Here is a 14,765-nt window from a genome sequence, read left to right on the forward strand (position 1 = left end):
TTCAAGAACGGATGAAATTTTTTTACAGAGTGTGATGGAGTAACTGCGGGCAATAGCAGAAGCATATTTCAAAGCAAGCTCGGAGAAAACCCAGTCGAAGGCAAAACAGTCCTTCACGGCAATGGACAGCGACAGAGACGGGAAAGTCGAGATGTCGGAGTTTTCATCGTTCATGTCCAAGAAAGGCTACAAGCTAACAGGCAATCCGGATTTCTTTAAGAAACTGGACATGGACGGCAATGGAAGCCTGGATTTCTGGGAGGTGATGACGCTCAATTACATCATCCAAAGCGGCCGACCCTTCTGCGACTGCTGCGGCGACTTCATCCCCGAAACTTTCTTCTCGTGCGTCCACTGCTTCAAGGCCGGAAAAAAGACCTTCGATTTATGCCTACGTTGCTATCAGTCCAACGCCTTCCAACACGATGCCCACGCCGCCGGCCCCAAGTTCTTGGACAACTACACCTTGCTCCACAATCAACAGGCTTCCTCTAATGGTCTGGTATGTGTCAAAAGAGAACTGAAATCACTGTATAAGTATAATGGACTACTGACGTATTATTAATTAATTTAAAAATGAAAATCCATAAAATTTTATCTAGACTTCAAATTTGGTCTAGTTCGATAGCTGAATGCTCCAACGTTATACGTTGCTAACTAGTACTACGAGTGTGTTTTTCAGGCACGAATGGATGTCGCGGTCAATACGTTTGGATTGGCGGTCGATATTTTCAGCAACTTGTGACGAGTTCTCGTCTAAGATATTTGTAGGCATATGTATTCATGCATAATAAAGTCTGTGATGTGGTGTATTTGATTTTCTACATGTATTACTTAGTGACTTAGTGTTGTGTGGTTTACACATTCATGATGCATTCCAATTTGTTTGAAATAAATTTGCAGTTGTAAATGTTTGATAGTTTTTGTAGAGATTTGTCTTCTACAAGTGTTTACTTTGACAGACTAATAAATAGATGTGGTTTTTCTATCCTTTTCCTTTACTATTACTCTCAATTTTTTTCCACATGTATGCTTGGTCAACTAATGGTGGCTTGTGTGGGACATCCACACTGATTGAGGCGGATTCACCTCAACATAAAGAATAAAGAAAATGGAAACAAGAGACGTAGACAAATCAAATTTGTCTCAAGAGATGTTATCAAAATGAATTAGGTTGTTTCCTGTTTTAATCATCAAAACACAGATCACCTTAAACTCTTAAGCATGGCTTGTTTTTCTGTCGCCCCAACTTCATCTTTACTCCTCCAAAAGGTATTCATCTCAATCAACTCAAATTTTTTATATGTATTTTAGTATTTGTATGTGTGTTTTAGTATTCATCTATGATTATGAATTTATGTTTAATTCTTCAGCTGGGCTCTAGTACCAACCATCACATGTCTTTAAACTCTAGTTTGTTTGTTTCTTAACTATTTTTGGTAGAAATATGTTGGCTTTTATGTTCCCAAGAAACATGCCTCCACAATTATAGTTTCTGCGATCACACCTCAAAAATTCACGCGTGAGCCTTCCACAACAGGCGCGGTAAGTAGTCAATCTGAAGGTTTTTGATAATAAATACTACTATAAGTATTGGAGAATATTTTGGAATTTTTTCAATTTTTTAGGTGAAGAGTGGAATGACAATGACAGAAAAGATAGTGGCAAGAGCTTCAGAAAAAAGTCAGTTGAGCCCGGGTGACAATGTATGGGCCAATGTGGATGTTCTGATGACTCATGACGTATGTGGCCCGGGCGCCTTTGGAATTTTCAAGAGAGAGTTTGGAGAAAATGCAAAGGTCAGTTTTGTAGAGCATGGATATGTGGATGATTATTGGTAACATACTGAGTAGTTGTTTTGCTCCTTTTCTACATGTGCAGGTGTGGGATCGCGAGAAAGTTATAGTCATTCCAGATCATTACATATTCACAACGGATGAGCTAGCCAACCGTAATGTCAACACCTTGAGGGAATTTTGTACCGAACAAGATATCAAGTACTTCTATGATATTAAGGATGTTGCAGATTTCAAGGTTGGTAACTGGATACTGAAATTCCAGTTTCTGTATAAAAAAGGACTGAATCTTGTTTTGCTTCTTAACATACAGGCAAATCCAGATTACAAAGGCGTGTGCCACGTTGCTCTTGCCCAAGAAGGCCACTGCAGACCGGGAGAGGTTAGGATAGTATCTCTCTTACTATTTCAGTTTCTTTTTGGTGCCTACAATCTTTCCCACCATTTGCATTGTTGTTTGTATAGATGTTGCTGGGTACAGACTCCCACACATGTACTGCTGGAGCATTTGGTCAGTTCGCTACGGGAATTGGAATTACTGATGCAGGTTTTGTGCTTGGTACTGGAAAGCTTTTGCTTAAGGTAGCTGATATCATAATCCTAACTTCACAAGTCATTAGTGTGTTTTTTTCCTCATCAATTCCTTTGCAGGTGCCCCCGTCTCTGAGATTCGTATTGGATGGTGAAATGCCTGATTATGTGCTTGCGAAAGACTTGATTCTGCAAGTAAGAGTATATGTATATTATCATATGTATAGTTACAACTTGCAACGCCTTGAGTTTGTGGACTTGCTACTGTTGTGTAGATTATTGGTGAGATATCTGTGGCTGGTGCAAGATACAAATCCATGGAATTTGTTGGGTCTACTGTTGAAAGCTTGACTGTAAGTTTATCTCTCACGATTTGTAATTTAGTCACCAATGTGTGTTTGATTGACTGTGTTTCTCTAAAGATGGAAGACAGAATGACATTGTGCAACATGGTCATTGAAGCTGGGGGAAAGAACGGCATCGTCCCTGCTGATGCTACAACCTTCAAGTATCTTCAGGTAGTGTGGCGTGACTTTGATATACACCATACTCTCAAAACACATTTCTTCAGTCATCACCACAAATACTTATATTTTGCGCTTTTTTCTTAGGACAAGACATCGGTACCTTATGAACCAGTTTATAGTGATGGACAAGCAAGGTAGAACTTGATCACATTTGTATGCAAGTTTGTCAAAACTATAGCTTCTTACCTGCTTTTGTTTGAGATAAATGTATGCTAATAGCTCTCTCTCTCTTTTGAGTTTTGAATAGATTTCTCTCAGAATACAGCTTTGACATCTCAAAGTTGGAGCCCTTGGTGGCCAAGGTGAGCAATTAAATCTTTGAGAAGTTTATGACACAGTTTTCTCATTGTAAGAAAATACTATGATATAGTTTTAGAGCTATAGATGTGTAGAGAAAGTATGATACGTCTCTCTTTTACATTTCACCTCATCGACTTATTTTGTGTATTTCCTTACTCAGCCTCACTCACCCGACAACCGGGCATTAGCAAGAGAGTGCAAAGACGTGAAAATCGACAGAGTATATATAGGATCTTGTACCGGTGGGAAGACAGAGGATTTCATGGCAGCTGCCAAAGTTTTTCTTGCTTCTGTAAGAATATTTTTCTTTTTCTATTTAGTTGGATATAGTATTATTTACAAACATGTTTTGATATAGGGAAAAAAGGTCAAAGTCCCAACATTTCTTGTTCCTGCAACACAGAAGGTAATGTATGTTTCAAGCAATTTTGAAACTAAATCTAAGCTTTCATCTATGCATCTTAAAACTGTATATTTTTCAGGTCTGGATGGACATATATAGCCTTCCACTCCCAGAATCCGGTGGAAAAACTTGTTCGCAGATATTCGAAGAAGCTGGTTGTGATACTCCGGCAAGCCCCACCTGTGGTGCTTGCATGGGAGGACCTAGAGACACCTATGCACGCATCAACGAGCCTCTGGCAAGTTGCACTATTTTCCTTTCTAATGAATAGACATTGTTATGAATGTCGTATGATCCATAGTTGTGAATGCAACATTGTCTGAGATACCTATTGATGATACTACTTTGTATTCAGGTCTGCGTTTCAACGACGAATAGGAATTTCCCGGGTCGAATGGGGCATAAAGAAGGGCAGGTTTACCTAGCTTCCCCTTATACAGCTGCAGCATCTGCACTAACTGGCTTTGTCACTGATCCTAGACAATTTTTGCAGTAAATTATTTCTAAAATATCTAGAATTAAAGCGTGTCACTTTATGATATTGCTTCTAGCTGAGGCAAATTAAATTGCTTTAATATGAACCCATCTGCTTGTTGCATGTATGTGAATGAACTTGTGATACTTATCTTTTGGTTCCATATAAATAGCATAACATATTATAGATATCCATGTTTGTGAATAGATACATTTCCTTTTACATAGCTTCTTCTAAAAAGCTTTTATGTGTGCTATTACAAATTTTCTAAAATTACGTACAGCACTATATCTGTGTAATTAAGAGTGTACAAATATACTCCTACATAATTGCAAATTGCATACATTGTTCATATTAACTAAATTATTGTTTTTAAATTATTCGCATATAAATTTAACTACAATTGCAATTGTTATGAATTAATAAAGTATTAAAAAATAAGAGATAAAATTCATGAAATATTTAAGTGAAGTAAAGCTATACTTGTACTTTTGGTTGTTGATGTCAAGGATCAAAAAAGATATAGGGATGTCAGTCGAACCAAAACATTGAAATATTTGGGCTAGTCCATTGAATTTTATACTCTTACAGATTCTAATAATAAAATATAAATATATATTAAAATTAAAGATATAAAGTATATGATGTAATAATATTTAATGTCGAAAACATTCTTAAAAACTGTACGGGGTATCAGATAAAAACAATTATTGAATTATTGATATATACGAGGGTTACTATATTCATCGAACGTGGACGCTTATCTGCCTGGCAATCATATGATCACATTTTTTTGGACGTTTCATTCTAATTTTTAAATAATATTCTCTCTATCGGTAAATAGGAATCTCATTTTTTTTTATTTTAGTCCATTCATAATAGAAATCTCGATTTATTATACTATAAATAATAATAGGTTCCACATATATTTTACTAACTCATTTCATTCACACCTCATTTAAAATTAATAAATACAAGTAAGACTAATATATCATTAATTTTTTTCACTCACTTTTTTTTTACATTTCTTAAAACCACAAGAAAGAAATGAGACCCCTATTCGCGAACGAAGGAGTACATTTTTTAAAATAGAAATATTACGCTCTCTATTTTTTCACATTACTTTATTATATCTCCATTTAACTCACAAAACTAAAATACATAAATCTCATGTCAAAAAAGAAATACTACCTCATTCCATAAAAAATAGACTAGTTTTACTATTTTAGAGTGTCCACCAAAATTAGAATATGTCTAAAAATGAAAACTTTTCAACCAATATTAACTATACACATCATTCTAAATGTGGACCCCATAATCCACTAACACTCATTTCACTACATTTTTCCTTCCTCTCTCTTACTTTATCAATAATACATTCAAATTAAAATCAGTGTCATTCACAATCTTATCTATTTTTCATGGACAGAGCGAGTATTCTACCTAAGGTAGACAGAGAGAGTATTACTTATTACTACCTTTGTCCCTGAAAGTTTGTCCCATTTTTCCATTTCCATTTGTCCCTGAAAATTTGTTTCATTTCACTTTTATCATTTTTGATAGTGGACCACATATTCTACTAACTCATTCCTACTCACATTTTATTATAAAACTAATATATATAAAAGTAGGACTCACATTCCACTAACTTTTTCACCTCACTTTTTATTACATTTCTTAAAACCCGTGCCGGATCAAAGTGAGACAATATTTGGGGGACGGAGGTAGTAATATTATTCAGATAAAAAATTTAAAAAATCATACCTAGATACAAATAATTGAAAACAAAAATCACGAATCCATATTACACTCGCAAGAGCTTAGTAGTGTTACTGCTCCATCCTCCAGCCATGGCGCAGATCAATTCGACGGCCAACAACCACCCTTTGAAAATCATAGCCGGAGCAGACGACTTCGGCAGCAAACTCAAGGACGCGCTGATCGCTCAGCTCCGCTCCCTCAATATCGAAGTCGAAGACCTCGGCACCTCCAAATACTACTCCATCGGCGAGGAAATCGGCCGCCGCGTCAGTGAAGCCGCCAAATCCAACTCCGCCACCGAAACCCGTGGCTTGGTCGCCTGCGGCACCGGCGTCGGCGTCGCCATATTCGCCAACAAATTCCCTGGAGTCTACGCCGCCACCTGCCTCACCCCCGCCGAAGCCATGAACGCCCGATCCATCAACAACTGCAACGTCCTCGCCGTCTCCGGCAATTCCACCGCGCCGGAAGTCGCCGCCGATATCCTAACCGCTTTCCTCAACACATCGTTCAAATCGCCCTGCCCAGCCTCCGGATCCGAGCCGTGGCCAGCCGAGATCCAGTCGTTCTTCGACGGATCCGTCGCGGAGATGTCCAAAATCGGCGGTGGAAACGCTCCAGCCGTCGATCCGCCGTGCTTCGTGTGCTCTCTGGCGAGATCGCGGCAGGAGAAGGATTTTACGCCTGTTGATGTGATGCCTGGTGGATCGATGATAATTCTGAGGGAGACGCCGACATCGGCGATCGTTAGGTTTACGGCCGGCAGCGTGGAGCCGGCGCATCACCATACGTTCGGGCATGATTTGGTGGTGATGAAGGGGAAGAAGTGCGTGTGGAATCTGACGAAGAAGGAGAAGTATGATTTGGTGGATGGGGATTTTCTGTTCACGCCGGCGGGAGATGTGCACAGGGTGAAGTATTTCGAGGATACTGAGTTCTTCATCAAGTGGGATGGGCATTGGGACTTGTTCCTGGATGAAGATCTCGCTGCTGCAAATGCCGCCATTGCTGCTGAAATTAAGGATTGATGATGAAGATTTGTGGTGGAGGATGGTTTGTGCTTCCTTGTAAATTCTTTCACCTTTGTGAGATTTTATCATTTGGATTTGGTTCAAATTTGTGTTTTCTGCAATTTCATGTTTTTTCTATGTAAATAAATAAGCAGAGTTTGTCAAATTTTCGTCATTTCTTCATTTATTGGTATTTGGTAGGATGTTTTTGAGTGGCTAATTAGTAAGTAGTACATTTTTTGGGAGTAATAAACAAGAAACAGAAATCCTAAATAGCAAAAAAAATTAATAATAATAATAATAATAATAATAATAATAAATGGATAGCCTCAAATCAGTATATATAGAACGAGTATGTTCCAGCATATCTAATTAATTTGCTTTCTTAAATTGTGTAAATTAAGAAGAAAAAGGTGGAAAACTATGACAGTAAGCGAAATACTCCAAAATTACTTGCTCTAAGATGCAAAATGGCAACTCATTCCGAATAGTGCTGCCCGTTCGACGATCCTTGTTGGTAGGGCCTTTCTTGGCGCGGAGCTTGCCTATAGAAACCGTTCCCCCTCGGTCTGCTGTAAGGACGCTCAAACCCGTCTTCATTGCTCACCCTGCTGCTGAAACCACGCCCTCTCGTTCCCTGTATCTGGTAGCTAACCCTGCCTCTACCCCGTGTTCCTGTTCAAAACAATTCATCCATGATCAAGAACATCAGATATAATAGCTTGCTGCTATGAACTTGAGTTGTTTCAAAGGATAATTTGATAAGCGTTTGATGGTATAATACATACTTCCGCCTCGAATGGGGTTGTTTCTGTTAGGTCTCCGTCCTTCAATGTAGAGTTCGTATCCACCAATATTAACCATGGATGCCTGAAAAGACGGAGTGCACCGGTTAATAACATTTAAAAGTGTCGTTCCAAACGATGCATAAAACTGAGGGAGATAAATAACAGCAAATATTCGGACCTTGACAGCATTCTGCACCCCGGAGATGTCTTCAAATTCAACAAAAGCATAGCATACATCTATATCCTGCAAAGATGAAATAGAATTTAGATATCAACTTGAAAAGTATGGAGGAACTGGCAAGGCAGAAACAGACCTTTCGGGTTCTAATGGCAACACCATCTGGCCTCAGCTTTCCGAACTTTTTGAATTCCTCCCCAATTTCAGAAGCAGACATTGTAGTAGGCACATTTCTTACGTACACCGACTTGACTTCCACTGTAGAAGAAATAGGAAGATAGAACGTGAATATATACTTACTTACTACCACCATCAAAGGCTTGCTTTCACAAACTGTGAAACGTGAATTTGAATTTTAGAATCACCTTCATCTTCCATAGCTATTGTGTCTTCGAAGGTTTCAGTTCCAGACCTTTCGATTTGGTTTGATGATGCAGCTGGTAGCTGGCTAGGGATTTCAGGCCCGTGTTGCCAATCTGGAGTAGTAGGCTTGTTAAACGAAGGTTGACAAGTCACTGCTGGAACAGGCTGCCCCTTAACCTGTAACTACAGAAATCACAAAAAAATAATAGAGATATAATGAGTTCACACTTATTTGAGCAAATGCAAGAATTGTGAGACATAGATGTGATAACATACTATAGAAGCATATGTATGCTTTTGTGGCTCTATTGCAGGCTCTTCGACAGGAGGCGAAAAATGGTCAGGTACAGAGTTCATTGTTCCCTGCAGTGAACCATTCGAGTGAACTGCAAAGTTCTCCTCAAGGATCTTCTCTGTTTCAGGGACTTGCTGTATATGTTCCTCTTGATAGTTATTGCCATTGATAGGGCCGTCCTCTTCAAGCTTTGCAGGCACTGTGAACTCCCTAGGCTGGATATTCCCACCCATCACATACAACACTGCAAAAGTATGCAACTATTTAACATCAGGTAAATTATTGGTTGTATCAGAATGACGAAATAGTTAATCATATTGTGTCACCGACTTTCAGCATTTTCTTGAAAATGTCCCCAACTAATGCATTCACTTCAAAAACTCTTAACTTCGGAAAAAGTTTAAATGTTGTCCTGCTTGACTTAATCCGGCAATGGAATGATGAGTGAGCTCACTGAATTCTTAGGTGGATACCGTGGGTTTTTATTCCACCTCACCCACTAATTGGTAGCGTTTTGCAGAAAAAGAAACCCACCCTAGTCACTCTAATTTAAGTTTTTTTTCCTGGGAAAGCCATTTAGTGGGTGACGTACAAAAAAAGATCCACCTCAATCAGAAACAATCCACCCTAAAATGGGCAAGTTGACTCATAGTTCCATTGCCAAATTATGTCAAGTAAGGGCGTAAATCAAAGTTCAGGGTTTTTTAAGTGAACATTAATTGAGGACATTTTCAAGAAAATGCAAAAGATTGGGGACACAAATGTGATTGCCCCTTAAAAATGACAGATTTCAATAAATGGACCTTGTTCTCGAACTATAGTTGGAGAATGGATCTTTTGATCGAGATTGCCCCGAGGTAAATAGGCAATTGGATGGTGCAGAGCTAGCTCGTCATCAACATAGTGGAAGATATCATTCAAAACAAAATATCCTTTCTCTTGAGGTGCTAGGAAAAAGGTTTCCACAAACTTTTTCCTCACATTGTAACCCTTTAAATGAACTGAACCCGAAACCATCACTAGAACACCACCATTCCAAGATTCTAAAGAATGTGCAGTCTTGACTTCTATAGCCGTATAGCTCAATGACATGACAAGTTGATGGATTTGCTGCAACAATTTAAGAGAAGGGAGGGCTTAACATGTATTCAGTTTCTAACTACAAATTAAATCTGCAAGTATATTACATTTTACACCTGTCATTCTATAGAACTGTTATACATCATGTGACAAGTTGGGTTCGAGCATTAGAATAGAGTGTTTAGCAGAGATGTTCATCCAGTAACCACAAACAGATAGAGATAGGGACAGAGTTCCAATCTATTTACACAATTTAAAAATTGAACTAATACTTACCATAAGATATCAAAAAAATTGTAGTAGTAATATTTAGAATCCATCATGAAATATCAGAAATACTATAAGTCATGTAGATTATGTAAGCATATTATGCTTGGAATGCCCTTAACCATGCCAAGCCTGCAGAATACAATCTCATGTATAATGGATTTTAACAGCACGGTGTTGTTTTAGAAAGAGCTATATGGTAAATCCACTTATGATGATAGGTAAGAAGCAAGACTGAATCTTAACATTATTAGAGCAGAATCATACAAAAATGGATTACACGCATCATAATATTGAGTTATGAATAAATGCAAAGAATAAATTAACTACTCCAATCTGTGGTATACACATGATAAAAGATTCACAAAAGTTACCAGCATAGCACTAGCAGTTTCTCGTGTGTTTCCTTCGATTCGAAGCATGGTGCTGGAATCACTGTAAAACTGATGCACAAAATCCGGTTGATTCTGTAACATCTGATAGTACTGTCCAACAAAGTATGTACCCACCTAGAAAAAAATTCAATAATATCCGTCAATGATTCGATCACATATATATAATCTATAGAACCTTTTTCTATAGTATTATTTAGGGGACATTTCTTCTACAGTCCCACCACCCAATCGATGGACACGGTTGAAAAACCAGACTTGAAGAATCAAAAAGATACAATGCAACATATGACATAATTATACATCTGCATTACAATTGAGTTACAATTGAAAAATAATCGCATTAGTCTATGTCTCTATCCCTTTATTAGAATCTTTTTTTTCCTGGGTTGAGAGCAGGAACTTTATTAGTATACTGCATGATACTGAAACCACCCCATTCCCATAAAAAAAAAGAGACCTAATGCAAGAGTTGTCTTCATTTGTGCAACAGGGCCTTAAATGCATAATAACCGATTACAAATCCACAAAATAGATAAACACAACCAAAATTATGGCCCCAAATAGTCTACACAGAAAACAATATACCAACTTCTGAAACATAAACAGAAGCTAGAGCCACTTTTGTACATACATTTAAAAACATCTATTCACTAAAATTCAGACGGTGCAATCTGGTATTGCTCCTCCAGTTGTACAGCGCCAAAAACAGACAGAAACGTATAACCAATAGGCCTAAGGGTTTAGAGAGAGAGGAATAAGACCTGGGCAGCAGTGACGGGCAGAGGATAAGCCGTGGCCATCGCGAGATAAAAACCCCAGATTCAAACGAGAAACCCCAGATCTAGAAACCCCAATCACCAAGATCTATAATTGATAAAAAAAAAATTCAATCCCAACCAAGGCACATCCAGTTTCGGGAATTCACATTAGCCCCCTTCGTCAATTCGACCATGAAACACACTCACACGCAGACAGTTGCTCTCAGTTGTGGTGCTGCTACTGATGAGTGTGATCTCTGTGTGTGTGTTGTAGGGGTTGGATTTGACTCTTGCGCTGCTGCCTTTTGGTATATGCTGTGTTACCAAAAAAAAAGACTACAACTTTTTTGTATTGTTTTTATTTATTCGCATCTTTTTCACCTTCCATTATTTCTTTTTCGTAGTAATGTTTACATTTATACTATTAAGAAATGCACTTTTATTTTTATCCAAAATCTTGAAATTTTGTAAGCTACTATATTTAGTAAAAGATCATAAAAAAATACCCATTAATTGTGCTTCAGCATATTTTCCCAGCGTTCTAAAAATGCATAAACATTCCACATCTCATTTCAAAGAACAAGCCTTGAAATTATGGAAATGTTTTGAGAATATAGGTGTGACGGGGTACGAACTAAACAAGCCCAAGGAAGAGTATGAGTTCGGCATTACCAAAGAGTTCGGAGGAGTTCGGCATTACCAAAGAGTTCGGCCTCAGCCTACAGCTCGGTAAAAGCCAACCAATCAAGCTCTGCTCTCAGGTCGGCATCAAGCTCTACTCTCAGATCGGCAACCAAAGCAGTTCGGTCTCAGTATTCGACCGAACAAGGAGTTAGTGGACCCATGCAGGATTTCCACAACTTCCAACACACCCACTACCACGTGGCGTCAACTCAGGCCACGATCTTAGGCCATGACCTACACGACCTCCACGACCTAGAGTGATGATGTAAGCCACGATCTTAGTTCAATGTATAAATAGAACTTAGATCTGGTAGAAAAGGGTTAGAATCTCTCTAGAGAAATAATCATATAGCAAGTCTGTGTTGTAAGCTGTAATTCGCAGATCAAGCAATACAAACCTGCCCCCATTTCTCCCCGTGGACGTAGATTTACCTCAGTAAATCGAACCACGTAAAATTCTCTGTGTCGTAATTTATTTTTACGAGCATTTATCATCATCAAAAATTCGCGGAATCATCACTGGCGCCGTCTGTGGGAACCAGAGAACAAAATTTGTGATAAAGCGAATTTTTGATCCATTTTTTCCACCCAAAAAATGCATACCAGATCGCAGAGTACCCGTATTCCTGCCCGTGAGAACCAGGAGGAAGCCAATCCATCCCATAGGTCGGGAAAACAGCCTAGGGATAAATCCACCACCAGTTCTCATGGTGGAGGAACAAGCCGCTCCAAAAGCCGTCACACCGAGTCTTCCCAGCAGCCCGATTTGAACGAGGCTGTCAAGCTGTTTTTGGCGGAAAAGCAGGAGGAATTCTTAACCTTCCTGCAAAAAAGCCAAAAGCAGCCGGGGACAAAAACGGCGGATTCTCCCTCTCCCTCCATACGAGACAGTCACTACCGCAGTAGTGTCATGTCTTCCAGAAGAAAGAATCCTCGGTACCGGAATCACAGGAGAACTCCATCTCCTCCATACCGAAGAAATGTCGGGTTCGCCATGTACGGAGTATTGAGGACTCCGTTCTCGGACGATATTACCCGAACTCCCCTTCCACAGAACTACCGAACTCCGTCGATAACCTATGACGGACTCGTGGATCCTCATGACTTCCTGGGACGCTATCAGTATAATATGGCGAACCAAGGTCTCAATGAGGTCCATATGTGCAAGCTGTTCCCCGAGCTGCTCATCGGGAACGCCAGAAGGTGTTTCGACAGCCTTCCTCAAGGCAGCATTAGATCCTACCGAGATCTGATGGATGCTTTCCACAGGAGGTTCTTTCAGAAAGCGGAAGCCCGAAATACTTCGGCTCAGCTGCTTTCTATACGTCAAGGTCGCGACGAAAAGATCAGCGACTTCCTGACGAGATTCCATAAGGAATGCCTACAGGTAGATAATCTCAATGATCTACTTGTCATTTCGGCATTCCAAAATGGAATCCTGCCCGGAGCTCTCTACAGAAAGCTCGTGGAGTGCGGTCCGCAAACAGCTCAAGAGATGTGGGACCTTGCGGACAAGTTTTCTCGTGCCGATGAGGCAGACCGTCGAAAACGGTCTTTAGACAGCTCATCCAGAGAAGACAAAAAGAAGCCCGGTCATAGCGATCAGAGGCATCCTCGCCGAACACCTTCTCCACTAAAGGAGAGATAGCGGTCATCCGAGGTGATCGAAAAAGAGCAAGTGTGTTCGCAGATTGCGCTTAAAAGTGCCGAGCAATCAGTTCGGCACCATCAAGCATAGCAATCACAGCAGCCGGAATCAGAGGCCGGCGAAATGGCCGAAGTCACACCGGAGCCGAACTCGATGGAGTACGGCACTGAAGCCGTGATTCGGTTGAGATCGGCATATCCAGTCCCCGAACTCAATTTCTCCTCAGAAATGAATGGTGATGGACTGAGAGCCGAACTAGATCTTGCCGAAGAAAGAAGAGAATTGGCCTGCCTAAAAGCAGCCAAGTACAAGGAGCAAGTAGCCCGGTATTACAACCAAAGGGTGAAGAAGCTGCAATTTCAAGTGGGAGATCTCGTCTTGAGAAACAACGAAGTAAGCCGAGCAGAAAAGCTGGGCGAACTCGAGCCCACATAGGAAGGTCCATATCGGGTGTCAGAAGTCCTCGGCAAAGGGTCTTAAAAATTGACTCACGCGTCAGGAGCACAAGTACCCCGAACATGGTACGTTTCCAACCTCAAGAAGTTCCATTTGTAAGAGACAGTCCGGTCAGTCAGTCTTATGTGTTTTCTTTGTTTTTTACTTGTTCTTGTCTCTACGTGCGTTGTGTCTGTCTATGTGAGTGTCGTCTCTTACAAATAAAACTGAGGTATCTCGTTCTTCAAAGGCTGATCCCCTTTTTAGAACATACAAGCCAACGATTGTGCGTCAAAGCTTCTAAAGAGGATACAAGACCACAATTCAGCTTAAACAAGCAGTTCGTCTGAAACGAGCTGCAACAAGCCCACGATTGTGCGTCAAAGCTTCTAAAGAGGATACAAGACCACAATTCAGCTTAAACAAGCAGTTCGTCTGAAACGAGCTGCAACAAGCCCACGATTGTGTGTCAAAGCTTCTAAAGAGGATACAAGACCACAATTCAGCTTAAACAAGCAGTTCGTCTGAAACGAGCTGCAACAAGCCCACGATTGTGTGTCAAAGCTTCTAAAGAGGATACAAGACCACAATTCTGCTTAAGAATCAAGCACTTCGTCTGAAACGAACTGCAACAAAAGTCCGATTCTCGCGATAAAACTTGCCTGAATTAGGACAAGGGAAAGTCCAATCCACGCGATAAAACTCGCCGAATTAGGACGACCAAGTTCGGTCAAAGCAGTTTACCTCATAAGACCGAGGACGACCATGTCTAGTCAAAGAGGTTTACTGCATAAGACCACTTCGGTTAACTGGGAAAGTCCGATCCACGCGATAAAACTCGCCGAATTAGGACAAGGGAAAGTTCGATCCCGGCGACGAAAATCGCCAAATTAGAACACAAAGACGAGTCCGGTCAAAGATGTTTATTTCATCAGACCAAAGACGAGTCCGGTCAAAGATGTTTATTTCATCAGACCAAAGACGAGTCCGGTCAAAGATGTTTATTTCATCAGACCAAAGACGAGTCCGGTCAAAGATGTTTATTTCATCAGACCAAAGACGAGTCCGGTC

The 14,765-nt window shown here is 40.1% G+C and overlaps 4 protein-coding genes across 4 annotated transcripts; 3 read left to right on the forward strand and 1 right to left on the reverse strand.

Moving 5' to 3' along the window:
* Positions 1-926, forward strand: LOC121805630. Its single transcript, XM_042205562.1, has 2 exons — positions 1-502; positions 683-926. Exons 1-2 carry the CDS (start codon positions 122-124, stop codon positions 743-745), a joined length of 444 nt encoding a protein of 147 aa, XP_042061496.1. The 5' UTR covers positions 1-121; the 3' UTR covers positions 746-926.
* A 205-nt stretch (positions 927-1,131) lies between these two features.
* Positions 1,132-4,222, forward strand: LOC121805629 (3-isopropylmalate dehydratase large subunit, chloroplastic-like). Its single transcript, XM_042205561.1, has 15 exons — positions 1,132-1,272; positions 1,444-1,545; positions 1,629-1,799; positions 1,882-2,034; positions 2,110-2,178; positions 2,262-2,378; positions 2,448-2,522; positions 2,603-2,680; positions 2,750-2,845; positions 2,939-2,988; positions 3,102-3,156; positions 3,315-3,446; positions 3,513-3,560; positions 3,637-3,795; positions 3,913-4,222. Exons 1-15 carry the CDS (start codon positions 1,225-1,227, stop codon positions 4,051-4,053), a joined length of 1,494 nt encoding a protein of 497 aa, XP_042061495.1. The 5' UTR covers positions 1,132-1,224; the 3' UTR covers positions 4,054-4,222.
* Positions 4,223-5,797: 1,575 nt separating this feature from the next.
* LOC121805568 (DNA damage-repair/toleration protein DRT102-like) lies at positions 5,798-6,969 on the forward strand. Its single transcript, XM_042205475.1, has one exon. It carries the CDS (start codon positions 5,883-5,885, stop codon positions 6,819-6,821), a length of 939 nt encoding a protein of 312 aa, XP_042061409.1. The 5' UTR covers positions 5,798-5,882; the 3' UTR covers positions 6,822-6,969.
* Positions 6,970-7,088: 119 nt separating this feature from the next.
* On the reverse strand, positions 7,089-11,260 carry LOC121802904 (nuclear transport factor 2-like). Its single transcript, XM_042202597.1, has 9 exons — positions 10,931-11,260; positions 10,149-10,283; positions 9,231-9,537; positions 8,409-8,671; positions 8,135-8,315; positions 7,906-8,027; positions 7,770-7,835; positions 7,592-7,673; positions 7,089-7,478 (listed from the first exon to the last, which is right to left on the reverse strand). Exons 1-9 carry the CDS (start codon positions 10,967-10,969, stop codon positions 7,282-7,284), a joined length of 1,392 nt encoding a protein of 463 aa, XP_042058531.1. The 5' UTR covers positions 10,970-11,260; the 3' UTR covers positions 7,089-7,281.
* Between the last annotated feature and the right edge of the window lie 3,505 nt (positions 11,261-14,765).

The sequence above is a fragment of the Salvia splendens genome, chromosome 5, assembly GCF_004379255.2.
Source record: "Salvia splendens isolate huo1 chromosome 5, SspV2, whole genome shotgun sequence".
Taxonomy (NCBI): domain Eukaryota; kingdom Viridiplantae; phylum Streptophyta; class Magnoliopsida; order Lamiales; family Lamiaceae; genus Salvia; species Salvia splendens.